This window comes from Lipomyces tetrasporus (assembly GCF_029532465.1).
Source record: "Lipomyces tetrasporus strain NRRL Y-64009 chromosome Unknown POJ06scaffold_5, whole genome shotgun sequence".
NCBI classification, from domain to species: domain Eukaryota; kingdom Fungi; phylum Ascomycota; class Lipomycetes; order Lipomycetales; family Lipomycetaceae; genus Lipomyces; species Lipomyces tetrasporus.
Window position 1 is genome coordinate 691,039 of NW_026611600.1, and position 25,713 is coordinate 716,751.

Sequence of the window (25,713 nt, forward strand, 5' to 3'; positions counted from 1 at the left end):
AAAAATACCCTAACCTCCCTATTTCGACAACCAAAAGCCGTCAATCTGACTCGACAGCATTGCGATGCCATATCCAAAGGGTTTCAATCATATAAAGCTAACCTACGAGGATAACTTGTAGAGCATCATGTAGATATTCTGAGCTTTCTCTGGGATTAACAGCGCGCTAAGTATATGAGTTATCATGACAACTACAGCCGCAATATTTTACACACGACATCCATCATTAATTCGTTGAGGCACGAACGATTCTGTAATATAATCATACATCACAGCATAAAAAATAACATCTAAATCTGTTATACAACCGGGAACCCGCAGATTCTATGAATTCATTATCTATCACTGCTCGATCTCCTTTCTCTTCTTGGTCTTGTGTGGATTTGCCTGAGTCCGCGTCGTATACTCGAAATGCCTCTCAATAACACTCTGTCGTATGCCTTTGCCCCCGACGACAGAATACAACAATCGAAACTCACATGCCTGAATCGCTGCCTTCGCCTCCGTGCGATCTGGAAATCGAGCTTGAGGGTCAAATATCTTGGTATTTAACTCACGCAGAAAATCTGTTATGAATTTAATCTTTTGGAAATCCTTGTCTAGACGCACCGCTGTCATGAGCGCGAAATTGAGAAACCGGATACGCTGCGTTAACAATACATAGTCAACCTTGGAAGATTCATCGTCATCATCTTCTTCTGAGTCATCGTCAAAATCTTCTTCGTCGGCATCGTTGTCGGCTGTGATAGTAGTGTCTGATATCTCCTCGTCTGTCCCATCCTCCGGGTCGCTACTCACAACGACCTTGAGATTGTCGCTTACCGGCAAATGAATACAGTCCTCTTGCTGCTCTGAATCCGGAGAACCCGATGTAGGCGGAGTAGAGGACTGCGCATCCTGCATATCATCAACCTCGTCCGGCGGGGGAACCTTCACGTCTGGCCTCTGCGGAGACCCTGGCGTCACGCGCAGCCTGTACATCGGATTCGACAGCAACTCCGGCAATATTCTCTTAGCGATGGGTAACCTACCATCCGCAATCGTATCAGCGATGACATCGACGTCGTTTAAGAAGAAAGCGACAGCAAGTTTTGTACGTAAATACATGGCATTCACGCCCGGATTTATCGGCATCAATGTCAGAAGCCGCACGCGCTCTTTCTGATCCGTGACAGTCGAGAAGATGGTACATAGTAAGATTCTTACTTCCTCAATCCATTTCTCGGGTGGAATGCGCGAAATTAGGACGGAGAAGAGGTCGCTAAGGGACGAGTACAGTGATTTGCCGACGGCAGAGTCAAGCAGCGCTCGGATCGTGAAGATTATTATTTTGCGGAAGAAGTGGCACTCGTAAGTGCGTCGAGCAGCGATAGCGTGGAGTAACTCGAGTGTGAATCTGATGCTGTGAATGCGGAAGCGAACATCTTTTTCTAACATCAATCTGTAAATCGATTACAATATCCGCCAATAATGCCCACTCACCATTGTCTATTATCCGGGAGAGCGTCAGTTCGGAATCGAATTGCAGTAGTTCCTGTTTAACGCCGACATTTAGGAACACTTTATCCAGAATCTCCACATCCACCTGAACAATCTCATCGCACAGCTAGCGTTTTGTCAACATCATCCCGCATATATTATGCCACACTTGGAAGACTTACTAGCAACGTCTGTAAATATGAATACGCAAGAAAATCGTTCGGTTCACGAGCAACTGCCAACCATCAGCAATATATCAGAACACAGTGGTGCGTCGGAACTTACCTTCCAGAATCAACCAAAGAACAACTGACTTCGGCAGCTTATTCTCAACGTCTATCATATCCCTCACGAACCCGCTTTCAAACATCACATTTCTCATTTCCACGTCTGATACGTCAGCTTAATTCCAAGCTATATATTTCCCCGTCAAAATCTTACCATGCAAGCATTCAGATGCCCACCCGGCAGGCAGCGCAGGAAAGCCCTCTCTATCAATCTCGCAATCCTCCCCTCTCCGGATATCAAAATAATGAAACTCCACGGTTTTCGACTTCTCGCTCTCAGCCTTGGCCAACAACTCCGCCATCTGCGTCGCATCCTCCTCACCGACGGCAGCCGTCATGACGGCGTTGTCGAAAGCCTCATCAGACATCGGCCGATCGAGACGTTGATTTTGTTGTTCGAGTTGCTTGCTTTCAGTCATTAAACTATCAAAACGTTGTATTTCGGCCGCATTCCTGTACAGGTCTCGGAGTGCAGAGGGAATTGCTGGCCTCACAGGGCGAGCAGGTTTGGATGCCGATTTCTTGATGAGACTATCTAGGAAAGACGACAGGCCCGTATTCGCTTTCTTTGGCAAATGCGTCTCTGCTTGTTCAGGAGTCGATGGCATGTTCGGCGTGAATGAGATAACAGAGGACGGTGAGGGCGCGGGAACGATGGGGGCTTTTATCACGAAGCCGGAACTACATTCCGTCGCGGTTCTCGCTGACTCTGAAGGTGCGGATCTTCGAGATGATGCGATGATGGATGCTAGTGCTGAACTCCGGAGTTGTTTCTGGCTTATTGTTGGGATGTCTTTAGGTGCAGTAGTTCCCGCCGTTGGCGCAGCTTCGACTGGTGCAGCCAGAGTTTGTGTTGGAGTTGGCTCTGGGGACTGTGTACTTCCATATTCTGGTCCCGAATCGGGGTCTGAAGAATCTACTGGATTGGCTGATTGACTCGTCAATGTGAAGGATAACAGGGAAGAAGGCGGTGAGGACAATATTGAGGACGACTCGATTATTGGTCTTGCTGCACGTTCTTGAGTTGGAGCAATAGATGTCTCACGAAAGTCGTCATCCTGTTGGGCCCGCTCAATCTTTTCAACCTCTACTTCCACCTCAACTTGCTCGATAATATAACAATCCTCGTCACTGTTCCTGTTCATGACCTCATCCGGCCTTTCTTTTGTCACCGACGACGATAATACCACCACAGACGAAGTCTCGACATCCAGCTTCTCTGAGGCGGAGCTAAACGATTCCGGAGTGCGTATATCCTCGGTCTTTGACGTTGACACAGACCTCGTACTCGAAGGCGTCGTATCCTCCAACGACTCCTTCGCTTGCGCACTTTCGTCTTTGATAATGACCCGTAACGGCGATGACCTAATCTCCGAAATATCCGACCCAAACGTAATCTGCGACGAACTGTGACCATTAACTACTAACGCAGCATCGCCGTTCCTCACAGGAGACGGAGTACCCTGGCGACTGTCCCCTGGCGGTGCAAGTTTCGGCGTATCAAGTTCTTCCAACCGCAAAGATTCTCCAGCAACGGTCAACCTCGGCTGTCTCGAAGTCAGCCTGAGCTTCTGTTGTAACTTGCCCTTTGGCGACGGGGTAGTCATCTCCATCTTGTTTCCCGGCACATGCTTCCCGGATTCACGCTTTGGCGTCCTGTTCACTAAGCTAGTACCCTTCTTTCCCGGCGGTCGGCCCGTAGTCGGGGTCCGTGTCGTGGTATTAATATTGCTCGCTTTCTTTGACGAAGAACGTGGACTTCGCGGGCTAGTATTCGCAGACGAGCTCGCCAGAGGAGTGTTATTCGTAGGTGTAAACCAATCTAAAATATTTCTTCGCATAGTGGCCGTCTGGTACCGCGATGCGCGTAGGCTGATGATTACGATTGCCTGGTGCCAACGCGTCGTTATCAAACCCGAGATCGCTGTCTTATAAGGGGGAAGTCAGGGGCATTACAAACGGTAATATAAACTGTAGAAGAAGATCAAGCTTAGCGGATACAACTGAGTCCGCAGTCCCCGTTGTTGACGCGTAGCAATTTCGTTCTTCCGTCACAGAATATTAATCGCGATGTACTTCGCGCTCGCCCATTCAACAACCGCACCCCTACCCACAATGCGCGTCCCAGCCGGGTAGAATATAGGTGGTCCGGGTAAATAGTCAAGACAAACCACTTTGGCAAACCTTTGGATGTCGGGGAAATTTCGACTGGTCAAGAAATTAGTAGAGCATCCCAACTAGACCCGCGAAAACAGCGGTGGATACCATGACTAATCTTTATATTCTGATTTGCAGCCGTGCTCTGTTTCTATAGAATTTGGATACATTAGCTCCACAAGGTTGTATGACATACAGGATTCGCATAGATTCGTGAATATGTTGGCCGGCACGACCACGGCATCCACTTCACGGGGATGCCGGGCGCCTTCACGGCTGGTGTTGCTGCAATTACGCACACTCTGTTTATCGGCCTTCATATCCCCATGTACGGTCTCGACGCGATTGGGAAACGCGATTCAACGAACGTGTCGGGATGCGAGTTGGTATAGCGGTCGAGGCAAGCAGCGGGTGCAGGGACCTGCGCGAGTATGTTCGCGAGGGCTTCATTCGTCCCGGGCTAGTTTGGATATTGGTCCACTGCGATCGAAATTGGGCACATTTTTGTTGTCGAGCGCGACATCTTCCGCGCATGCGGCAGCTGAGCCTGCGAGCATGCTTGAACTTGAACAGCAAACTGAGCTGCCGCCGAGACGAATTGGCGGGGCCAAGGCTCAGCGGCAAGGCGAAAAAATGGAGAATCCGGGAGAAAAGAAGGACTTTTTGACAGAAGATGTCGGCGTTAGTGGATCGGAACTGCGTGCGTTGCTACTGAATCGGCGACGTGATATCAAGGAACAGAACGCGAGCAGGACAGTGCCCGCGCCGCCGGCATCAGGTGCAAGTGTGGAATCGGATTCACAGGCTAAAGATAGCAAGCCTGGGGACAGTGCAAGGACGCAGTCTGTCAAATCTACCGACGCACCTACTAAAGAAACCACGCAAGATCAGATTCGCAAACTATTCAAATCTGTTACCCCACCATCACGCAAACCTCCACAGCAATCCGAATCAACAGAACATGCACCTAAGATGCGTATTCGGAAATGGAATCGCTCTGCGATAGAAGAATTGCTTCTCGAAAGAAGTTTGATGCACAAGGCCACGACGGCGGGCAACCTTGTGCGGTGTACCGTATTTGATCTGGAAGGGAACGTCACTGTTGTATCTGGAGAATTCAAGAAATCGGAGTTATTAAGCAAGGTACGATTTTTGATTCCGTTTCAGGGGGGTCCTGCAAGGTCGCTAACATTGCCAGCACGGTTTACTACCCCGCGATCTGCGCAAGCTCGACACAGGCTCTTACACGACCATGCCGTCCATCCTCGTCCGCAACAACTCCATCCTCATCAACCTGCTCCACATTCGCGCCCTGATTAAGGCAGATATGGTCCTGCTATTCGACGCCTACGGCTCGACCGACTCCCAAACGCAATCTGTGTTCATGTACGATCTTGAAGGCAAGCTCCGACAAGGCAGCAAAGCGATGGGCGGCCTGCCGTACGAAATGCGGGCGCTAGAAGCAATCCTCATCTCGGTCGTGACTGCACTTGACGCGGAAATGAAAATCCACACGACGATAGTCACCGGGATCTTGGCCGATCTCGAGAACAATATCGACAGAGAAAAGCTCCGGCATTTGCTCGTGCAGAGCAAAGCTCTGGCACAGTTTCTCCAGAAGGCGACGCTTGTTCGGGACGCGATCAACGAGGTTTTGGAACAAGATGACGATCTGGCCGGCATGTATTTGTCCGAGAAGCTCAACGGTATTGCGCGTCCGCACGACCAGCATTCCGAAGTCGAGATGCTGCTCGAGTCGTACTACAAGCACTGCGACGAGATCGTGCAGGCCGCCAACATAACAATGTCGAACGTGCGCACGACCGAGGAGATCGTGAATATCATTTTAGACGCGAACAGGAACTCGCTCATGGTGCTTGAGCTCAAGTTTACCATCGGCGCGCTAGGACTAGGCGGTGGCGCGCTCGTCGCGGCCCTGTACGGCATGAACCTCAAGAACTTCATGGAAGACTCGGGTGTCGGGTTCTGGACCGTCTCAGCCTTTGCGAGCGCAATCGTCGGGGCAATCATTGTCGTCGGGCTGAAAAACCTGAGAAAGGTTCAGCGCGTGACAATGATGTGGGAACATGGTGCGGACCCGCGACATGGATCCAGCAGCGCCGGCGGCAGTGCAAGCGGTGGACTGCGCGGCGCGGCGATTGTCAGGCCGATTGTCGTTGTCGGAAAGGCTGCCCGGCAAAAATCCCGGTTCTGGCGATGACAAAGAGTTTAATTGTTTATATATAAACCAAAACAAATTGCTACCGGGTTTCTTGGGATGTAAACAGTGCGTTCAGGTTTTTGTTCTTTTTTGTGTCATTGCGGTTTCAGTTTCGGGACAGTATTTTGCATATTTTTGTTTTTTTTTTGCCGATCTAGAGTGTACTTCTTTTTTGCCTTCCCTCGTCGCGACTTCTGTCTTTGTATATATATATATATATAATACATCAATCACTCCCTTATCAATCCTACTATGACATTAGGTACGAATTGTATGTCATGATGAATATCCATATATTTTTAACTAAGCACATAATAAAAACCAAATGCAAGTTATACAATAACACAAAACGAATGCGTACGTACAACAAACCAACATGTCAACTTTAAATACACATAAAAAGCAATTCTGCTCTTCAGCAGCTTTTGAACAGAATTCTACACTCTCCGAGCTCCCATCCCGTTCGAAGATTAAAAAAGACCAAAGACACCGTATTTCCACCGTTTTGCCCCCCACTCTGAATGAAAGAGAGATTAACGATACATCTAAACGAACTTTCAGTGCACATAACATAACACATAGCCATAACAAAGTGTCAAACAAAAAAAAAGGAACTGTATGAAGAACCGTGTACATATCGTGGTTAGTGGAGTATAAACGTGTAAGATTAAGCCGACAACGCCGAAGACCACAATCGAGAAGAAACACCCACAGATCGCGCCATAGAACGAAGATAGGAACAAGCGACGAAAGTAGTAGTACAAAATGAAAAGAAAAAATGAATCTCTATCGTGACACGACTTCTATGCAAACATTTTATGGCGATGGCGTTGACGACGATGAACACGCCTCGGACGCCTCAGTCGGGGCTTCTATAACAACATGTGATGAAGATTCGACGGTAGGTGATGATGGCATAGACGGTCGGAGCGCGACCGCTAATGACCTGGAGGCAGTCTCGGGCTCGTCCATCATCGATGACCGGTCACTCGAAGATGTCAAGTTCTCCAAACGGACACTGGAACTCGAATCGTACAGATCGTCAATCTCGTCTCCATCGTTCAGTTCTATCAGGTCTTGTCGCCGGCTGCTTGAGCCGCTGCCGCTGTGCAGTTCGGCAATTTGCTGCTGTTGGAGGTGTTGTTGCCGGGACTCTTCTAGATCTGGATCGCCGGCTTCTGGAGGGGACGCAAGCAGAGGAACCTGCTCGCCGGCGGCGTTGGTAACGTCTCGCTTGCAAATCGGGCAAGTGCGCTTGCGCAGAGTAAGCCAGGGAGTACTAATTTTCCGTCAGAACTAAATACAGGGAGCAACTTTGTACGCGAACGACATACATGCAAGTAGCGTGAAACTCGTGGCCACATGGCAACTGCATAACACGGCTCTGACCGGGGACGTAATCTTCCAAGCAGATAACGCACTCGGCAGCCGACCCCCACAATTTTTCGCGACCGTTCGTGTTGGTCTCCGTACCCCAGATACGGGTTGGCAGATTCTCGACAAAGGCTTTGGGGGCACGGTCGCGCATGCGCTTGTACCGGCGATGGAAGATCAGGAGAGCATAAATGAGCGAGAGCGAGAGTAGAGGTGAAACTAGGAGGAAGAGAAGGGTGTCAAGGACTGGTGAAGGAGGTTGTGAGGGGATAATGGAGACGGTATCTAGCAAGGCCAGCTGGACATAGGACGAATGGGAAACAAAAAAAGATGGAATACGGATTTTATGCGTGTCGCCTATTGCCTGTCAATACGAATAATTTGTCTGGCACCGCATATCACTGACCTTTTGCTGACATAGTCAACAAACCGCGAGCACCCTCGACATCACCGACAATCACAGCCGCGGCGCCCCAACTCTGGAGGTTAAGAACTTTCTCGTAAAACGAGCACTCGCCTCGGAGCACAAGGGCAATCTTGTCGCGCAGGTCGGGAGCAGCCTCGACTGGACTCACTGAACTGCGGGAGACGCAACCGTGAGATTCAAGCACATAAATGGGGCCGGAAAATGCGGCGGACGGAGCTGTGCCGTCTGAGTTGCCGTCGTCGTCGGACGACGAACCGTCATCTGGTAAGAGCGACGGCAAACTTGGGCCGAAGGCTGCAGGGCGGGCAGGGAAACTGATGTTCGTTTGTGGAGACGTGATCACAGCCGAGAAGGGTACGAGAGAGGGCGAGGGTGTGGAAGTTGGCAGCGTCGCATAGATGAATAGGAGGCCGACCATGAAGACGGCAGAAAGTAGGAAGCCACGCGCAGACATGGTATAGACGAAAGCGATGCGCGAGCAGAGGACGCAGAGGAGTACAGTGTGGAGATGTTTGCGTTTGAGTGGAGGAGAGCAAAAATGGGAAGCAGCGAGCACACGAAGGAGGTGATGGAAGGGCGGGGGGCGGGAGATAGTTAACTGTTGTGAGTGTTGAGGCAGGAGCGTGCGAGAGCCTATCCCACTCTGCTTCCTGCGCACCGCCACGGCTGCCACACGTGCCGCATTAGCCACACGGCCAGACCAAGCGAATACGTCATCATGCGCACAGCACCACTGCTGCTGCGCATTTCTGCCACAACCCCGTCCGCCGACATAGACCGGGGAGCCCCGGACACCTGCGACGCGACAGGCGACTCAGTCGAACTCAGTGTTGCGATCAGTTGTCAATATGACTGCCATTGTCATGCCATCAACAAAGCATGACCAGAGGCGAACAAACAGATGACATTTACAGTTTACAGAGTACAGAGTACAGACAGCACCACGGCAGCAATGGATCATCAGATTCGCGCTGAAGACGTAATGCTGTGGAATTCTAAATGCACGAGAACTTGTGGGAGCTTTCATAGAGTATTGTTACGAACTCTACATTGTCTGTTTGTGATAGCCATGACCATTATCTCAGCTAATTATATGCCATCACTAACATACGAAGATTCTAATATTCTTCGAGCTTGCGGCTTGGTCGAAACGACTAATCCCAAGCTGAGTACAACCAAAAGGATAATTTTCTGCAGATAGCAAAATCAACGCCGGACCAGCACGTGCGCTGCCGGTTCTGGCAAAATCAGAACATTCGCCCACGCGGCGTCGATCAATCATTGACCAAACGGTCTTGCCCCAGCTCGGCTTCTTTGTTTAATTCGCTTGATCTAGGATTACTGTATGATTGTCATACATCATACGCGAATAGAAGTGGCCTTGATATCCGAAAATAGAAGCAAAGCGGTGGCGCGCGGCGCACACGACGGCAGATTTAAAGGCGACACAGAACAGCTCGTGTCCACTTTGGCACCTGCGCTAAGGCACGATGACACCACTCTGCGTCTCTTACAAGGCCTCGAGACCACCACGAACACACGTCAGCTACCGCTTCTTCCGCATCGTCGGCTGACGATTGTTGGTTTAGCGCCTTACACTCCCTCTGGTAGCTGCACTCGTGTCGTCGCCCTTGGGATGACTAGTAGTGTGAGAGTGTGCGTGTGTGTGTCGATGTTCGTTAACGACTTGTCTGACGACCAGCAAGGCTTGTTCACACAATGTAGACCGCGACATAATCTCCAAAACACAGTCGGCCGTCGACAGTCAAACTGTTCCACTAAGACATAGTCTAACAAAGATCTTACTCCGCCACTGCCTTGACCCCTGTTCGCGAAGTTACGTTATAGCCTAGTTTCTATCCGGAACCATATCGTAGAACCTCCTAGAACAACACCTCGCGAGTAAACTGTCAATGCCCGGATGTATCGGCAATTAAGCCAGCAAAATGAGAAAATTTTGTCATAAGAAAACCGGGAATCCGCCCAAGCCGGTGCCGGTTTTGCCCGGCTCATCGGATATCCGGGGTCGGAATGCCCACAAATAGCAGTCTAGCCGCACAAGTCACCGGCCGCCCCACCCTCAGTCATTAGTCGAATAAATCACAGTGCATGCCAAGTGAGTCGACAGGTGAACGTTATGTGGCTAGAAAAGGAAAAACAACAACGCTAACTAGGTTTTTATATTGACTGGCCCGCATGGCCAAACCACCATCCTGTCGATCCGGATAATTAATAATCGTATATAATCTGGTTTTCTACAGTCTAAAATTCGCTTGTTAATTTCCCGATATTGTCTATTAAATCATCCGCTCGGACGCCTCGACCGAATAATTGGTAGAGCTGTGCGGTGGTTGTCATACCCCGCGTTTTCGACAAGCTCCGGCTAAACGCACTCAGTGGTCTCGGGCTAAAAATTTAAGTGCGCGGGGATCGCTGCAAGCCACCTGGGTGATCGACCGATCGACCTCTAAATCAAGGTCCCCACCCCCCGATGAGTTGACAGAATTTTTTTGTTTCATTGTACTCGTAGATCATATTGATTCATGATACAAAATGTAAGATACCTAGTGTACACAAAACCGTACTCTATGATCCCACGCCGCGCCCGGATGATCCCAACAACAAACAACCTAAATCCAATACCCTCGGTCCCGATTATCACATATATATCTACCCCCACCCATTAAGCACAATTCCCTCACCCAACTCACAATCGCTGATCACACTGCACCAGCGTTCTCCAAGTCCTCAAATATCGGCTCGGCCAGTGATCCAAGGCGTAAGTGCAGGGCTCTATAATACTCTGCCCCACTCAGCGAGCCCTGACCAGTCGCCGGGTCGAAAAACGCAGAAAAGATGAATGGAGCCCGTTTATAGATTACAACATACAGCCGTTCCAGTTTCTGAGTGGCCGCGCTGTTGAGGACTGACTTCGGAGACGACCCGTTCGAGTGATCAGTACCGTTTACTGCCGATTCAGGTTTGGCGGTATTGCCTGCGGTCGACGTAGATGGCACTATTGTGTCGCTGGACTTGTCAGCTTCTTGTTCCTGTGCTTGCTGCACAACGCTCGCCATCTTGTCCTTATTTTTCTTCTTCCTGCGCTGAATATAGACCTCCCGAAATGTAACCTCCAGTTTCTGCCCGACCGCATCCACATCCTCATCGTCCGCCTCGCTTTCATCGTCAAACATATCACTCTCCAGCTCCCCCTGAAACCCAACCATGAACTTGCCATCCGACAAATCATCCTTCAATTCCCTCTGCTGCTGCTTCTTCTTCTCTGTGCCAGTCGTATTTGACGTTGCCACCGTCGAGCCAGACGTAACACGATGGATCAATGCCAACGACGAATCCCTTACCTGTTCCATCGCCAACTTGGAGTAATTTGTCAAGTTCTTGCTCGCCGAACCGTTGACGCCGCTGCTTCTTGCCGCAGAGTCGCTCGCGCCGTTGGTGATGATACTAGGTGGCCTAGTTTTCTTGTTCTTTTGCTTCTTGGGCGGCGGTGGTGGGATCGGTCGTTTGAACCCGTACTTGAAACTGAACACGAGCGCAGCGAAAGGAATTATCGGGTCCTCTTTGTTCGCAAACAAACTCCATTTAACACCCTCAACGGCCGTTGGCGAGGGAAAAATATGATTGTCAATAATCCATCTCGAATACTCCCCGACACTCGTTCGAGACATATACCCAACGCCCTGAAACACGCATCCGTTCCGCAGCTCCTCGTCATATGTATCCTCGTCCGCGGCCGAACACCCATAATCCTCCGAATCAGACCCGGGCTCAGACGCGATAGATTCCTTCTCAAAGAACCGCGACCGCCGCGACCGCGACGACTTTATTGATGCTGCGTCGTCTTTGGTGGAATATATCGAATCTGCGTCGCCCATCGCTTTCTCGACGCCGCTGTTGATCGACGCCGCGTCCCCTGCGCCGCCGGACCGGACTAGACTCCCACCCGGCGCGACTATGGAAAACGAGTTGAGTCTCGTAATGATTAGGTCGACCATGCCATTCCTGGCCTCGCGCTTGACAATCGCTTTAATAGCTTCGCTCGTTAAGTCTGATATGCGGCCACCTCCGCACATCCTGATACCACTGGCGTAGTCCATGAACGAAAAGCTAAGCGTCGGCGCGGATCCCAGCACTAGATTATTGGCCAGGAAACTGTTATTCAGCGTGCCACCCCAGGTCGCAGTGCTGAACATGTACAGTTCCCACTTGTGCAGCCACCAGCTCCAGAATTTGCGCAGGTTCAGTCGAAATTGGTGCATATCGTCATCGGTATCCGGCTCGCGCTTCTCATTAACGCTGTAGTCCGCATCAGCGTCCTCGTCTTTCGGCCTCACTGCATCATCACGCACGTGAGAAGGCGGGAAATGGCCGTAGAGTAACTTCCACTGGCTATAGCCCCTAATGATCTGCGAATGCATTACACTGCATGACGGCACTTCCTTCCGCGAATAGTCCGTCCGTATCTCCATCTTCTTTCGTCGCCTAAAGGACGCCAATGCGCCACCACGTCCTCCATTATCACCACCATTTTGCCCAATCTTTGTCCCGTTCGTCTTGGAATTTGTCATCGATGAAGCAGACGACGATACCGGCGAGTTGGCTTGCACCTGCGTTTGAATGCGGGTGAAGTTAATGCAGGCGACGAGCCACCAGTTTGGCTCTATTTCGACGATGACCGTGCGGGTTTTCCTCGTATCTATTATCTCCACAGGTTTCCTATTCGAAAAGTCACTGCCGAAATGTTAGCTGTCATTGAGAACAGTACATCGAGCAGACCCACCTAGCAAAGGAAATAATGCCTTGGATAAGGCCGACCTTCCGAAGTTGTTCATCCGCGGAAACGGATTCAGCCCGGGATGTGTAGAAGAAGATTTGGTCTTGTAAGGTCTCGTCATTATGACAATAGGTCGGATTGAAAATGCAAAAATATGACAGAGACGGCGGCGTTACTGTTGTCATCGTTGCGATTTCAACGAATGGGTCAACCCCCCGCACGTTAATTCTGTCCACGTATCACGGCCTGAGACTGTGAATTTGAGTGCCACGCGAGATGTAGACCACCGAGCACTGTCGCACTTGTCTCCCGAGATCCCATGAAGATAAACAATCGAAACAATCCGCAGCCAACTCCGACCTGTCAACGCCAGCCGTATATCTCCCTCCTACTCGTTTCCAAGAACGCAGTACTGAAGCCAGTAAAGTACGCTCTAGCAATAAATGTAGTGCTGTCGTGTGTAATCACAAACCACTACACGTCCTCTGATTAACTTGATTAACTGGACTTGTTAAGAGCGCGGCGCAATTGCAACCGGTCCCGCCAGCCGCGCTCAGCGAGATGGCCAAAGCTCACTAACTAGTTATGGTTTAGGGTTGCGTGGGTGCGAAGGTGTATGAGTGTTTGCTGTCAAATTGGCTAGCTCTCTGACAAGTTCTTGGACGTTTTGTCAGAAGCTACGTACGTCGTCTTCTAAATTCAGAGAACTGCGAACTAATGCCAGTGTGCATTGGTAAATGGTAACAACTCCATTGAGTTGGAGATGTGAGCTCGTAGCTAGCCGTAGAGTTCGGCGCGCGGTAGCGGCTGAGCCGAATGTACGCACACACGCAGCGGCAAGCTGGCCGGACTAACTTAGGTGTCGAAGCGCAACTGTCAACAACTCCCGAATCTTTCCACAATATACAACGCCGTTTGCGGCACATCGCCTGGCTCTAGCCGACAGAACTCATCTAACACTTGCTGCCATGTATTGTGAGTGATGAACTCGATCCAATTTATTTCGTCGCATGTCGAGCGCGTTATAGGCGCCGCTGGCCAACAGCAGCAGCAACAACCAGAGTCCTCTAGCCCTCCTTCATCAGGAACCACGGCAGCCACGGCCGCCGGGCCATTGTTGCCACTAGCTGCTCTCGTGTCGCACGACTCTTCGGATGAGAATGTGACCAAGACCGAGACCATTGCCAATGCGGCTGGTGAAGCAACGAGCTCCGTGTCAGACAGCGAGACTCTGTCTGATTTCGAATATGGCATCAGTGGAGAGGCGCTGGCGAATCCGAAATCGCCCTTAGATGGTCAGGGAGCATCGCAGCGTCTATCGGATCGGCCGAATCGATGGTGGTGGCTCTTCCCGATATCTCTGATTCTGCGATTCGTTACGTACGTGTACACGATCTTAGGATCTACGCTCGGAGTCTACGATGAAGAGAAATGGATCGCGGCCAGCATGGGCGATTCGTCCGAGGGACATAACTGGAGCTCGTCCGATGAAGATGACGAATTAGTCACGAGATCAGTGCCGGGATCTGGCCGGATAGTTGAGGAAGACGAGCAAGGTGACATTCTACAACATCCTGACGCTTTCGCGACGTTGTCAGAGCTCGAAAAGCACAGCACACAACCGCACCAGCATAGTTCTGGCGATGTTAAAGAAGTTCTGCCGCCAATATACCAACCTTCATACTCGTCGCCGTCATCTCGACAACGGTCAATTCGGATCCGGCTGGCTCGTAAATCCACATCGCCATCGGCTGATCCATCGCCCAACTCGACGTCATCTGACGAAGCTGGGCCTTCCTCTGATTCGTCACCATCTCTAGCGGTGCAAAACTCCGTCAAGTCGCCTACTTCTCCTGCTATTTCATCACTCTCCTCGCGGGCGACCAAGTACCCCAGATCGCTGCCTCCGCCTCGACCTCTTATCCCGAAGCATGTTGCACCCAAGACTTTAATTCTCGATCTTGACGAGACACTTATACACTCAATGTCAAAAGGCGGCAACATGAGCAGTGGGCATATGGTCGAAGTCAAATTGGAGAAGCAGCATGCCATTTTGTATTACGTCCATAAGCGACCATACTGCGACGAATTTCTCAAGAAGGTATCCCGCTGGTACCATCTTGTCATTTTCACGGCATCAGTACAAGAGTATGCGGATCCAGTCATAGACTGGCTGGAGCGTGATCGCAAGTACTTCAAAGCCCGGTACTATCGCCAGCACTGCACTTTTCGCAACGGCGGATATGTCAAGGATATCACCGTTGTCGAGCCCGATCTGTCCAAGGTCATGATCATAGATAATTCGCCGATAAGTTACTTTTTGCATGAAGACAATGCGATCGCGGTCGAAGGCTGGATCAACGACCCGTCTGACTTGGACTTGTTGCATTTAGTCCCATTTTTGAATGGCATGAGGTACGTCACAGATGTGCGAACGCTTATTTCTCTACGTATGGGCGATAGTGCGTTTGCATAGCCTAGGACGATGGTTACACTTGTCGTTTTATTTTTTGCATGTATTATGTATAGTTTTTCATCCCCAACTAATTCGTGGCTGCATGACGATGATTACGCGGGCGGTTCTCAGGGTGTGAGTTTTTATGGTGCGGAGTTTGATAAATTGGAGAGAATTCTCTGGGCTGTTTTGTCGCTTTTGTTTTAAATTTGCAAGTTCTACTAATTTTTCACCTTGTTTGTATCTACTGTTCTGTACATTTGTTTTGATAATTTGCCTGGAGTGAATAAAGTGAAGGCACAGAGACGGATAAGATTATGTGGGGCTTTAGCAATTATATTGTCCTCGTTTGTTTGATTCAAGTTTTTGGGCATGTACGCATATGTATTATTATGAAGTCAAGTATAATTTACACCATCTATATACAGCTAGCAGCGGAACCCGCTTCTAATCTTAGACACAGAAACGAGCTACTCAAGCTCCTTTGTATTTGTACCTGAACTGCTCCAGACTTTCTACATCGCATTCCCGCATCCAACCTCGTACTAATACAACTGCAACAATTGAGCCCAGTGGACTAAACCAGATATAATCGATCCCTATCAATGGGCTAAATTTCATGCACGCTATACCGGCGATCAATCCGCCCAACACCGCGTTCAGCAGGATAATTATTTGTACATTCGCGAGTCTAAACCGCGGCGATGGAGCAAATAAATCTGCGTTGGCGGCGTCAGCTGCGATGGCGGCAGACAGTGCCGACATTGATACAGGCGTTGTGTGCATAATGAACGCCGTCACGAGCAAAGAGCTCAGCGTGAGAATTGTGAGTATGTGCTTGCCTTGGTATTTGAGAACTGGGTGAAGGAGGAATACTGGTGTCTGCGCCAGCGTTATTATAGTGAACGCAGTCTGCAGAGGTCAGCGAATTGTACACATATGAAGCCCTTGTGCGGATCACGACAACTGGCATACCCGATATCGTAGATTTATAGTCTCATTCTCTAGTCGTAAAGAGTCTATTAATTCGTCCTGTTCTGTGCAGATATTAGGTTAGTGATCATGGAGTGGTGCCATTTCAGTTCACGCTGGATCATACGTTGTTCATCCAAATAGACAATATCGCTACCTTCGCTGTCAGAGTGATCTATTTCAGGAAATCGTTTCTTCCAGGCTTTCCGTAGGTGTGACATCGATACTTGAGAAGGGTTTGCAATTGCAATATACTGAATATCCTGAAAGGTTAGTACGATGGTTAACATAGGAGCAATGCGTTCGGACTGTACAAGCTATTCCTCTTTGGGACTCGAGAACAAAGATGCCTCGGCTTGCCAAACTCCCAACCCAATGAGGCTACCCCGGCCTTTCTCCACCGAATTTCTGTATAAATGTGGGTCTAGCTCACTCCTACGAGCAATTTTGCCGGTTTGTCAGACGCCTGATTGTGCAATGTGACTTGTCGGTATCCTTAGCTGAATCTGTTTCTCTGCCGAGTGAATAATTTCGCATGATGTTCTCTGTTAGGGATAAGATTGCACTCGTAACTGGCGGTATTGACTACCGCGATAAATGCTTCCGGTCATAAGGTATGCTAATTGTCTCGCTACAGGAAGCCGTGGCCTTGGTCTGTATGCAGCACATGGCCTTCTAACAGCCGGCGCCACGAAAGTCTACATTTCGTCCCGCTCTGGTCGGGCGTGCGACGAAGCAGCAAAAGAATTAAACGGCGATCCAACAATCTCCGGCAAAGCTGTCGCAATCGCGGGGAACTTCGCGAATCCTGACGAAATCAAGCGCGTGTTTGAGTTTATCGAGAAGGATTCTTGCGGCAAGCTCGACATTGTCGTGGCCAATGCTGGCGCGACTTGGGGTGCACCGCTGGAGTCCCATCCTGCACAGGCGTTTGATCGCGTGTTTGATCTTAATGTTAAGGGCGTATTTTTGACGGTCCAGGCTGCTGCACCACTACTTGCGCAATCCGGGGACGCATCGGATCCGGCTCGTGTGATTGTCGTTGGGTCCATCACGGGCTTGTCGGTAGCGTCGAATGGCGGCGGGGGAACTTACGGATACTTGGCATCCAAGGCGGCAGTACACCATCTGGCAAGGTCTTTGGCCGTCGAGTTGGGACCGCGGAATATTACAGTTAATGCAATTGCCCCGGGATTCTTCCCCACTAAGATGTCGCAGGGGCTGATTAATATGGTTGGCGGCGAGCTCCTCGCGGAGATTAATCCTCGCGGACGCCTGGGATTGCCGGAAGATATTGAAGGGGTTATTGTGTACCTATGCAGTAAGGCTGGCTCGTATGTGAACGGTGCAGTTATCCCACTTGATGGCGGACAGCATTTGGTGTCTAAGATGTGAGTCGATGCAGGACATTTGTAATCGTGCGCTGCGATAGTATATTGACAGATTTAACGGTAAACGGTACATAACATTATTGATTGATACAGTAGTGTCATCGCAGTCATTACAAGTATTGTTCATGGTGCTCGGTGTGTGATGCCAAATAAGATTGTCAAGTATCAACGTCCAAGCATCCAAACCCCAATCATGCAAAACATATTCCCATGTCATTCAATTTCATTTCTCATGCCCCAAAGGTCGTTACATGCAAATTCCATAACGCTGAATAGTCCCTCCCATTAAATTGTCATCTGCGACAATGCATGCTGTAGCACGTACATATTCGCATCCTGACTGGACGTGAACCTCACGAAATACGACGGTAATCCAACATTACTAGCCATCAATCCCAGCGCGTGTTCTCTGGACTCTGCAACGAGAAAGCCACAGGAATTGATGACTACCACATAAGTATCTGTTGGCATTGGTAGTGTTGATGACGGCGACGCTCGAGCTGAGAGCGGCGTCGTGTCAACAGGACCCGATGCACCTACCGGAGAGGCATACGTCCGTGAGGGAAGATGCAGTGCTGACATCTGTTAGCTGGTTTGCTGAGGCGCGACAGTGAAGCACAGCTGGGTAGGCATCCGTGGGATTGACTTATCAGCTCGCAGCTAAATTAAGCGAGGAAGTCAGGCACCATAACCGAGCTTGGTGCTTGCGTCACGCTGTCTCGCACTGTAAATTTATGGCAAGGGTCTGGTGTCACCTCTGGCCAGCCTATATTTACTGGACTGTTGGGTCATCGGGTTAGGTTTGAAACATTCTTGTGTGGTTTCTTAATTTAGAATGCGTCAACGAAAGCGTTGCGAAACTACCCTAGAACGGTTCAATTTATGTAAGCTTATTTAGATAACTATTGTTAGTTACACTGTGACCGCTGTATGTAACCCGATTTTGCAGTGCTTGCGCGTCCGCCGCATTGTTGACTGGTATTGGAGTTCTTGATCTCGGGCATTTGTCATTAGGCTTTCTTACAATTCAAAGAACATGATATGTCTGCCGTCTTCAGCACGAAACAGGCATACCACAGTTTTCGCTACTCAAGATATTAGGGCCAGAGGTTAACCTACTCAAGGGAGTTACCCGGGCCAGCGGTTGCTATCCACTCGCGCCCGCACGGAGGGCAAGTCGCAGTGTGCTAGGCATATGTAAAGTAGCAGCAGTCTGCATTCTTTTGGCAAAGTGCAAAGTACTTGTACGAAAATGAGTTCCAGGCGCGGTTGGGACAAATATGTTCTACTGGTGGCGAATTGGTTGTTTCATCATGAGGCTGTAAACCTGGGTAGCAATAGTCTACTGAGCAGTGTGACTTGTGAATAGAATATTTTGTACAAATTGCTTTTACGTATGTAGAACTATAGATCAAAAAAGTTCACTCGAATACTTAGAAACGATAACGGGCTGATGAGCGCGGTGCGTCAGAAGAGGCGTCGCAGCCGCCAGCCGAACTAAGCCGCTGCCGCTGCCGCTTTGGGTGCTCCCGTCAGCACTGCGCCCGGGTTTGCGCAGCCTCAACGACGCCGACATACTTCACCGACTCCCTCTTTCTCAGGGCCGCTATCCAGTCATTGCATCACCCACAAAATTTCAGTCGTGTCGTCTCGTCCTACTCTCCACCTCCAGCTATGGCCGCCGATCCGGACGTCGTAGAGGGCGCCACCGAGAATCCGGACGTCCCGGCCGTCCCAGAGTCAGAGTCCAACCAGGACGACCTCCGTCACAGGCGTCTCCGATGGGCATCCACACGCCATCCTAACGGACGCCCTCGTAGGAGTTCGCGCCTTCACAGATTGTCCATAGGTGCAAGATTGAGACGGCATTCTACCGCTACCGAACGTATCGCGAACGAAATCGCGTTTTCTGGCGAAAGCAAGGGTGACGATGGCGAAGTCGCCGCCTCATCGCTACCGCATCGTCGGGTCTATGTTAACCTGCCGCTTCCACCAACGGACCTCGACGAGAACGGCCAGCCGCTAACGCAGTATCCACGCAACAAGACTCGTTCTGCAAAATATACACCCCTGTCATTTGTGCCGAAGAATCTTTTCCTTCAATTCCACAATGTTGCTAATATTTACTTCTTGTTCATTGTTATTTTGGGCATCTTCCCCATCTTTGGTCAGACCAACCCGGGTCTTGATGCTGTTCCTATTACTTTCATCGTCACTATCACGGCTATCAAGGATGCAATTGAGGACTACCGGCGTACTCTCCTCGATCTCGAGTTGAATAATTCGCCCACCCAAGTTCTGGCGCATTGGCTCAATCCCAATGTATCTGAGGACAATGTCTCTCCTTGGCGTAAATTCAAGAAAGCGTCCACGCGAGTCTCTATTCGCATATTGAGGTTCTTGAAACGCAGCTTCAGCGGGAAGAAGAGACGTAGTGAAATGGACGCCAAAGATCGAAGACGGCATGAGAATGAAGCAGCGGACGAGGACCAGTTTTCTGACACTGACATTGGTCGCACGATGACTCTGGCAACAATTCAGTCTGAATACACCGACCATCGCATTTCCGAGTCATTTCAGATGCACGAGATTCGTCGCTCGCACGATGTTGCTTCCGGCTACGAGAATCCGTTTGGTAACGATATAACAACGATCCCAGAGTACCGCCAACCATCAATTGACCTCACACATGGCAATGTCATGGACTACAACAAGGATATCCCCGGAACAGCGCGATTCAAGCGTAGTTTCTGGAAGAATGTTCGCGTTGGCGATTTTGTGCGCATTCGCAACGACGATGAGATTCCCGCTGACGTTGTCATTCTGTCGACTTCGGATTCGGATGGCGCGTGCTACGTGGAAACCAAGAATTTGGATGGTGAGACCAATCTCAAAGTCCGTCAGGCAGTGAGATGTGGTGCTCACATTAAGCATTCGCGCGACTGCGAGCGCGCTTCGTTTATCATTGAGTCTGAAGCTCCGCATCCGAACTTGTACGCATACTCAGGGGTTTTGCGATGGTCCCAACGCAATCCTGCCGACCTTACTGCACCACCTCAGGAGATGGCTGAGCCTATCACGATCAATAATCTCCTACTTCGAGGATGTACGCTCAGAAACACACAGTGGGTTATTGGCATCGTGATGTTCACTGGCGAGGAGACCAAGATCATGCTTAATGCTGGAGAAACTCCGAGTAAGCGAAGTCGAATTACACGAGAACAGAACATCAACGTATGTGTATTTGGCTTATGATGTATTATTTTACTCTATTCTCACGGTATTAGGTTCTCTATAACTTCGTCCTTCTCTTCAGCCTCTGTTTCGTGTCCGGTATCATTGAAGGTGTCAGTTGGTCCAAGACCGACAACTCAATTCAATGGTTTGAGTTCGGCTCAATTGGCGGGAGACCCTCTGTTGATGGTCTAGTCACCTTCTGGACAGGCGTCATTCTCTTCCAATCGCTTGTGCCTATCGCACTGTACATCTCCATTGAAATCATCAAGACCATCCAGGCGTTCTTTATCTGGTCTGATACATATATGTACTACGAGCCGATTGATTATCCTTGCACCCCAAAATCGTGGAATATTTCGGATGATCTCGGACAGATTGAGTATGTCTTCTCGGATAAGACAGGCACATTGACTCAGAACGTTATGGAACTGAAGAAAGTCACTGTCAATGGCGTTTCGTATGGTGAAGCGTATACCGAGGCCATGGCCGGTATTCAAAAGCGACAAGGTCTCAATGCTGAGTTAGAAGGTGCAAAAGCATTACGCCAAATTGCTATTTCGAGAGAGGCGATGCTTCAGGATCTTCAGATGATCTACAAAAATCCCTACCTCAATCCCGACAAGATGACTTTTGTCGCGCCTCAGTATATCGCTGATCTGAAGGGTGCATCTGGACAGGCGCAGGCACAGGCTACCCACAATTTCATGATGGCTCTAGCACTTTGTCATTCCGTTTTAACCGAGCGTGTTTCTGAAGACCCACCAGTGTTAGAGTTCAAGGCGCAGTCGCCAGACGAAGCTGCTCTCGTCGGCACTGCCCGCGATGTTGGGTTCACGTTGGTGGATCGTACTCAGCGCGGTGTTATTCTCGACGTACAGGGCCATGTTCAAGAGTACCCAGTTCTCACCACACTCGAGTTCAATTCAACGAGAAAGCGTATGAGTGCTATTGTCAGAATGCCGGAAGACAATCGAATTGTCCTGTTTTGCAAGGGTGCGGATTCCGTTATTTATTCTCGCCTCCGAATGGACGGTCAGGACGATTTAAAAGAATCCACTGCTCAGCATCTCGAGGTATTCGCCAATGAGGGACTTCGAACACTGTGCATTGCACAGAGAGTACTGACAGAGGAAGAATACAAATTGTGGAGCAAAGAGTACGATGAAGCCGCTGCCGCACTTGTTAATCGCGAAGAGAAAATGGAAATCGCGGCGGATAGGATCGAACGCGAGTTGACATTATTGGGAGGTACCGCTATTGAGGACAGATTGCAGGATGGTGTTCCTGATGCAATTTCACTATTAGGGCAGGCTGGCATCAAGCTGTGGGTCCTTACTGGCGACCGTGTAGAGACTGCTATCAATATTGGCTTTTCTTGCAACATTTTGAACAATGAGATGGAGCTTATTGTGTTTCGAGTGTCTGCGGAAGGTGGACTGCAAGAGGCCGAACAGAAGATTATGGAATACATGGACCAGTACTTTGAGTTGAAAGGGACAGTTGAGGAGCTAGAGGCCGCCAAGAATGACCATTCGCCTCCAGAGCCGACACATGCATTGATAATTGACGGTGAGGCCCTCAAGTTGGTATTGGACGAATCCCTCAAGATGCGATTCCTCTTGTTGTGTAAACAGTGCAAGTCCGTCCTCTGCTGCCGTGTGAGTCCAGCCCAGAAAGCTGCTGTCGTTAAGATGGTCAAGAATGGTCTTGATGTCATGACTCTTGCCATTGGCGATGGTGCGAACGATGTTGCTATGATCCAGGCTGCTGATGTCGGTGTCGGCATTGCTGGTGAAGAAGGCCGCCAAGCTGCCATGTCCTCAGATTATGCCATCGGTCAATTTAGGTTTTTGAGCCGATTACTGCTAGTACACGGACGGTGGTCGTATCGACGTCTCGCTGAGATGATTGCCAATTTCTTCTATAAGAATATTGTGTTCACGTTCTCGCTGTTTTGGTATCAGATTTACAACAATTTCGATGGCTCGTACTTGTTCGATTACACATATATCTTGCTCTATAATCTGGCTTTCACGTCATTGCCAGTTATTCTCATGGGTATCCTTGACCAGGATGTTGACGACAAGGTCTCGCTTGCCGTTCCTGAACTCTATCAGCGTGGTATTCTCCGGCTAGAATGGTCTCAGAGGAAGTTTTGGATCTATATGGGGGATGGACTCTACCAGTCTGTCATCTGTTTCTACTTTACGTACTTGATTTTCTACACTGGTGGTTTTGTGACGCCCTCTGGTCTGCAAATTAATCAGCGAGAATCAATGGGTGTATTCGTCGCGACCGCAGCTATTATCGTTGCCAATGTCTACGTGCTGCTAAATCAGTACCGATGGGACTGGCTCTTCTGCCTCTTCGTGCTAATTTCAATTTTGCTCTTATTCTTTTGGACAGGAGTGTACACGGTCACATTGTACTCGGAAGCGTTCTTTGGTGCGGCAAGTCAAGTCTACGGTAGTCTGATATTCTGGGCTTGCTTGCTAGTCACCACGACCGCGTGTCTTCTGCCCCGATTCATGGCTAAGGCTGCACAGAAATGTTTTCGGCCGATGGATATCGACATTATCCGCGAAAAGATTCGTCTGGGCGAATTGGCGTACCTTAACGACGTGGAGCCTGACCAGGTCGGAGTGACATCAATAAGTGCATCGTTGACCAAGGAGAAAAATGTGCCAACCGTGTCTGAATCTAATGGATCGGACAGTGTGACCGCCAACTCGGATGGCATCATATCTAGCAACGGCAAGCAGCATTTTATTTAAGTTTTAGTACAAGGCAGCGGAAGAGGCAGAAATGAAAAGATCAATCGTCTTGCTCATTTTGACGCTATTCTTCATGTTTGACTGGCCCCTCCACATTTTGCGCTCTGTATGTTTATTTCTTGCGTCGGCGCCGAGGCGGTTACTCTTTAACCCTTGGATTTGTGCCCTGCATACTTTTTCTACTTTGATTCTTTGCGTGATAGCTGTTCTTTTGTCTTCATTCACGGTGCTAATGTGCGTTTGATCATGTAGGATTCACACCCAAAAAGTACTCCGTTGCCTCGTCGTCGACGTATGACATCGAAGAAGACCGCGTGCCTATCACATCGCCTGAACCTGATAACGATAACCACAGCCTTTCGTCCCTGACGTCAAAAGACGGTAGCGATAGTGGACACAATCATTTCCAGTCACCAACGCCTGTGCAGGCGAATAATTATGTTTAACTTGGTGCGAATATGATATGTCAGCGGACGTTTGTATATACGCTGTCAGATTTGGTGCGCAGGGGCGGCAATGTCATTTGTGAAATAAGAAAAGTTTGGGCCGGTTATGTTTCGCATGCATATTGATTTGTTTTCGTTCTCTCAGTTTATTCGTTCATATGTTCACATATTAATATGTTTTACGCGTCTAGACCGACTGCTTGACATTTTTGTTATAGAAGGTTCGAGTATTGTTGTTATCGTTGGGTGTATATGAGACCACCGGTGTGTTTCTTAATCGAAGCAAAGCACTATTAACAATGATGAAGGTGTTTGAATCGTTATTTCTCATTTGTATGTATACAAGTGTTACTTTGTTATGCGATTTTGTGTTTGTGTAATGCTTTTCACGACGGGTAGATACTGAATGTTCATAACGGTCGTGAAAGGTATATCCTATCCATATTAGTGTTTGTGCATAGTTTTGTTAGTCGAATGAAATGGATGTATGGTTTTGTCTAAAGCTGCGATTGAGAATTGATTTCATAGCCCCTGGTATTCACTCCTGACATGATCCTAATTAATTCGGAAACTAACTCCATGCGACCCATATAATAGACAAGGTGCTTCTCCACCAAACCCCTTGTTGTTTCTTTGGTTTTGGGGCCATTGTCTATAACAATAAAAAAAGCCATTTACATCCAAAAGAAGAACTTGACTTAACTTTCCTGAGCTGAGATAAAACTTTCCTGAGCTGAGATAAGAAAAGTTCATTCACTCAAATGAACAAAAAAGTTTCTCCGGAGCGTGACTCGAACACGCGATTTTCAGGTAATCTTCAGGAAATCCATTACAGCCTGACGCCTTACCAGCTTGGCCATCCGGAGCCAGTTACTTGCAATGCGTAACCTGAAATTTGATCTTTAAACCAAAAAAATGCCAATTTTTCACTGCGATTACGCCATATTTGTAATGGTTTTGTCTGTTAATCCGGACGTGGTTTGCTGCTTCTTTTTGTGGTCGGGTTTCTTCTCTTTTTTGTGGTCGTGGTTCCGTTTCTTTGTCTTTTTTGAATTTGTTATCGTGCTTCCGTCTTTCGCGTTTTGTTCGCTTTGTCTTTTGCTCAGTTGGCTTCACTGGTTGTCGGCTGGGTCACCCTTCCCGCTCTGCTACCTTCCTTGGCTCCCCTGCCTAGTCTGAGCGGACAGCGCCGTAGATCCTCTGGCTTTGTCCCCCAAGGGTCCACCTACGTTGAGGTCTCTGGTTTGATCACCCAGTTAGCCCTTCGCTCCTACATCACTCGCGCTGGGTGCTAACTTGCCCGGTTTGTCTCCCGGGTCGCTTGCCCCCATCTCTCTCTTTACTTGTCCGTCCTCGCTCCGGACGTGGATGGCCCTCTCGGCTGGCGGGCTGGCTGGTTTGGTGTCCTTGCCTACGGACCCTGGCAGGCAGCTGGTGTTGTTGCCTTTGGTTTCCATTTTGCGTTTTTTCCATCCTTTCTTCGTTTTCCGTTTCGTTTTCCCTTTTTTGTATATTTATCCGTTTCGTTTTCCTTTCGTTCCTTTGTTTTTCGCCAGGACATGCCTGTAAATAGCTTGTAAAATACACTGGCTTTTCAACCAAAAAAAATAATCAAAATGATGTGCAAGCTGCGGTAGGTAGAGATGGGTAACTTTAAGTTGAAGTCAAGTTAAGTCGACTTAACTTGAACTAAACTTC

At 49.2% G+C, this 25,713-nt stretch overlaps 10 protein-coding genes and 1 non-coding gene across 11 annotated transcripts; 5 read left to right on the top strand and 6 right to left on the bottom strand.

The window, feature by feature from the left end:
* Nucleotides 1-151: 151 nt before the first annotated feature.
* Nucleotides 152-3,816, bottom strand: POJ06DRAFT_222575 (uncharacterized protein). The gene is made up of 5 exons (XM_056185655.1): nucleotides 1,921-3,816; nucleotides 1,765-1,869; nucleotides 1,662-1,714; nucleotides 1,483-1,606; nucleotides 152-1,430 (listed from the first exon to the last, which is right to left on the bottom strand). The coding sequence occupies exons 1-5, from the start codon at nucleotides 3,605-3,607 to the stop codon at nucleotides 343-345; spliced, it is 3,057 nt and encodes a 1,018-aa protein (XP_056043884.1). The 5' UTR covers nucleotides 3,608-3,816; the 3' UTR covers nucleotides 152-342.
* Nucleotides 3,817-3,911: 95 nt separating this feature from the next.
* On the top strand, nucleotides 3,912-6,389 carry POJ06DRAFT_222578 (uncharacterized protein). The gene is made up of 2 exons (XM_056185656.1): nucleotides 3,912-5,066; nucleotides 5,122-6,389. Exons 1-2 carry the CDS (start codon nucleotides 4,143-4,145, stop codon nucleotides 6,142-6,144), a joined length of 1,947 nt encoding a protein of 648 aa, XP_056043885.1. The 5' UTR covers nucleotides 3,912-4,142; the 3' UTR covers nucleotides 6,145-6,389.
* A 27-nt stretch (nucleotides 6,390-6,416) lies between these two features.
* Nucleotides 6,417-6,870, bottom strand: POJ06DRAFT_104382 (uncharacterized protein). Its single transcript, XM_056183956.1, has one exon. The coding sequence runs from the start codon at nucleotides 6,778-6,780 to the stop codon at nucleotides 6,448-6,450; it is 333 nt and encodes a 110-aa protein (XP_056043886.1). The 5' UTR covers nucleotides 6,781-6,870; the 3' UTR covers nucleotides 6,417-6,447.
* A 90-nt stretch (nucleotides 6,871-6,960) lies between these two features.
* POJ06DRAFT_268030 (uncharacterized protein) lies at nucleotides 6,961-8,399 on the bottom strand (the record flags this gene model as incomplete). Its single annotated transcript, XM_056189285.1, has 3 exons — nucleotides 6,961-7,423; nucleotides 7,479-7,875; nucleotides 7,925-8,399. 3 exons carry the CDS (start codon nucleotides 8,397-8,399, stop codon nucleotides 6,961-6,963), a joined length of 1,335 nt encoding a protein of 444 aa, XP_056043887.1.
* A 2,115-nt stretch (nucleotides 8,400-10,514) lies between these two features.
* Nucleotides 10,515-13,262, bottom strand: POJ06DRAFT_301111 (uncharacterized protein). Its single transcript, XM_056190732.1, has 2 exons — nucleotides 12,747-13,262; nucleotides 10,515-12,697 (listed from the first exon to the last, which is right to left on the bottom strand). The coding sequence occupies exons 1-2, from the start codon at nucleotides 12,923-12,925 to the stop codon at nucleotides 10,666-10,668; spliced, it is 2,211 nt and encodes a 736-aa protein (XP_056043888.1). The 5' UTR covers nucleotides 12,926-13,262; the 3' UTR covers nucleotides 10,515-10,665.
* A 347-nt stretch (nucleotides 13,263-13,609) lies between these two features.
* Nucleotides 13,610-15,606, top strand: POJ06DRAFT_252701 (NLI interacting factor-like phosphatase-domain-containing protein). The gene has a single exon (XM_056187556.1). The coding sequence runs from the start codon at nucleotides 13,723-13,725 to the stop codon at nucleotides 15,214-15,216; it is 1,494 nt and encodes a 497-aa protein (XP_056043889.1). The 5' UTR covers nucleotides 13,610-13,722; the 3' UTR covers nucleotides 15,217-15,606.
* Nucleotides 15,607-16,432, bottom strand: POJ06DRAFT_252702 (uncharacterized protein). Its single transcript, XM_056187557.1, has 3 exons — nucleotides 16,295-16,432; nucleotides 16,171-16,232; nucleotides 15,607-16,107 (listed from the first exon to the last, which is right to left on the bottom strand). Exons 1-3 carry the CDS (start codon nucleotides 16,386-16,388, stop codon nucleotides 15,670-15,672), a joined length of 594 nt encoding a protein of 197 aa, XP_056043890.1. The 5' UTR covers nucleotides 16,389-16,432; the 3' UTR covers nucleotides 15,607-15,669.
* A 273-nt stretch (nucleotides 16,433-16,705) lies between these two features.
* POJ06DRAFT_197090 (uncharacterized protein) lies at nucleotides 16,706-17,562 on the top strand (the record flags this gene model as incomplete). Its single annotated transcript, XM_056185060.1, has 2 exons — nucleotides 16,706-16,745; nucleotides 16,805-17,562. The coding sequence occupies 2 exons, from the start codon at nucleotides 16,706-16,708 to the stop codon at nucleotides 17,560-17,562; spliced, it is 798 nt and encodes a 265-aa protein (XP_056043891.1).
* A 1,670-nt stretch (nucleotides 17,563-19,232) lies between these two features.
* On the top strand, nucleotides 19,233-23,569 carry POJ06DRAFT_196550 (uncharacterized protein; the record flags this gene model as incomplete). The annotated part of the gene is made up of 2 exons (XM_056185033.1): nucleotides 19,233-20,792; nucleotides 20,846-23,569. The coding sequence occupies 2 exons, from the start codon at nucleotides 19,233-19,235 to the stop codon at nucleotides 23,567-23,569; spliced, it is 4,284 nt and encodes a 1,427-aa protein (XP_056043892.1).
* Nucleotides 23,570-24,791: 1,222 nt separating this feature from the next.
* On the bottom strand, nucleotides 24,792-24,881 carry POJ06DRAFT_t48. Its single transcript has one exon. It is a non-coding gene; the product is annotated as a tRNA-Tyr (tRNA).
* Nucleotides 24,882-24,904: 23 nt separating this feature from the next.
* On the top strand, nucleotides 24,905-25,198 carry POJ06DRAFT_252713 (uncharacterized protein; the record flags this gene model as incomplete). The annotated part of the gene is made up of 1 exon (XM_056187558.1): nucleotides 24,905-25,198. A coding segment is annotated over exon 1 (259 nt), but the record flags the coding sequence as incomplete, so codon positions are not given.
* Between the last annotated feature and the right edge of the window lie 515 nt (nucleotides 25,199-25,713).

Coding starts and splice junctions, on each gene's coding strand:
- POJ06DRAFT_222575 (XM_056185655.1), bottom strand. CDS start 3,607: ATGCGAAGAAATATTTTAGATTGGTTTACACCTACGAATAACACTCCT. Junction 1,870..1,920: donor GGCATCTGAATGCTTGCATG/GTAAGATTTTGA, acceptor CTGACGTATCAG/ACGTGGAAATGAGAAATGTG. Junction 1,715..1,764: donor TCTTTGGTTGATTCTGGAAG/GTAAGTTCCGAC, acceptor GATGGTTGGCAG/TTGCTCGTGAACCGAACGAT.
- POJ06DRAFT_222578 (XM_056185656.1), top strand. CDS start 4,143: ATGTTGGCCGGCACGACCACGGCATCCACTTCACGGGGATGCCGGGCG. Junction 5,067..5,121: donor AATCGGAGTTATTAAGCAAG/GTACGATTTTTG, acceptor TAACATTGCCAG/CACGGTTTACTACCCCGCGA.
- POJ06DRAFT_104382 (XM_056183956.1), bottom strand. CDS start 6,780: ATGTACACGGTTCTTCATACAGTTCCTTTTTTTTTGTTTGACACTTTG.
- POJ06DRAFT_301111 (XM_056190732.1), bottom strand. CDS start 12,925: ATGACAACAGTAACGCCGCCGTCTCTGTCATATTTTTGCATTTTCAAT. Junction 12,698..12,746: donor GGCATTATTTCCTTTGCTAG/GTGGGTCTGCTC, acceptor ACATTTCGGCAG/TGACTTTTCGAATAGGAAAC.
- POJ06DRAFT_252701 (XM_056187556.1), top strand. CDS start 13,723: ATGAACTCGATCCAATTTATTTCGTCGCATGTCGAGCGCGTTATAGGC.
- POJ06DRAFT_252702 (XM_056187557.1), bottom strand. CDS start 16,388: ATGTCACACCTACGGAAAGCCTGGAAGAAACGATTTCCTGAAATAGAT. Junction 16,233..16,294: donor TGTCTATTTGGATGAACAAC/GTATGATCCAGC, acceptor ATATCTGCACAG/AACAGGACGAATTAATAGAC. Junction 16,108..16,170: donor CTATAAATCTACGATATCGG/GTATGCCAGTTG, acceptor TGACCTCTGCAG/ACTGCGTTCACTATAATAAC.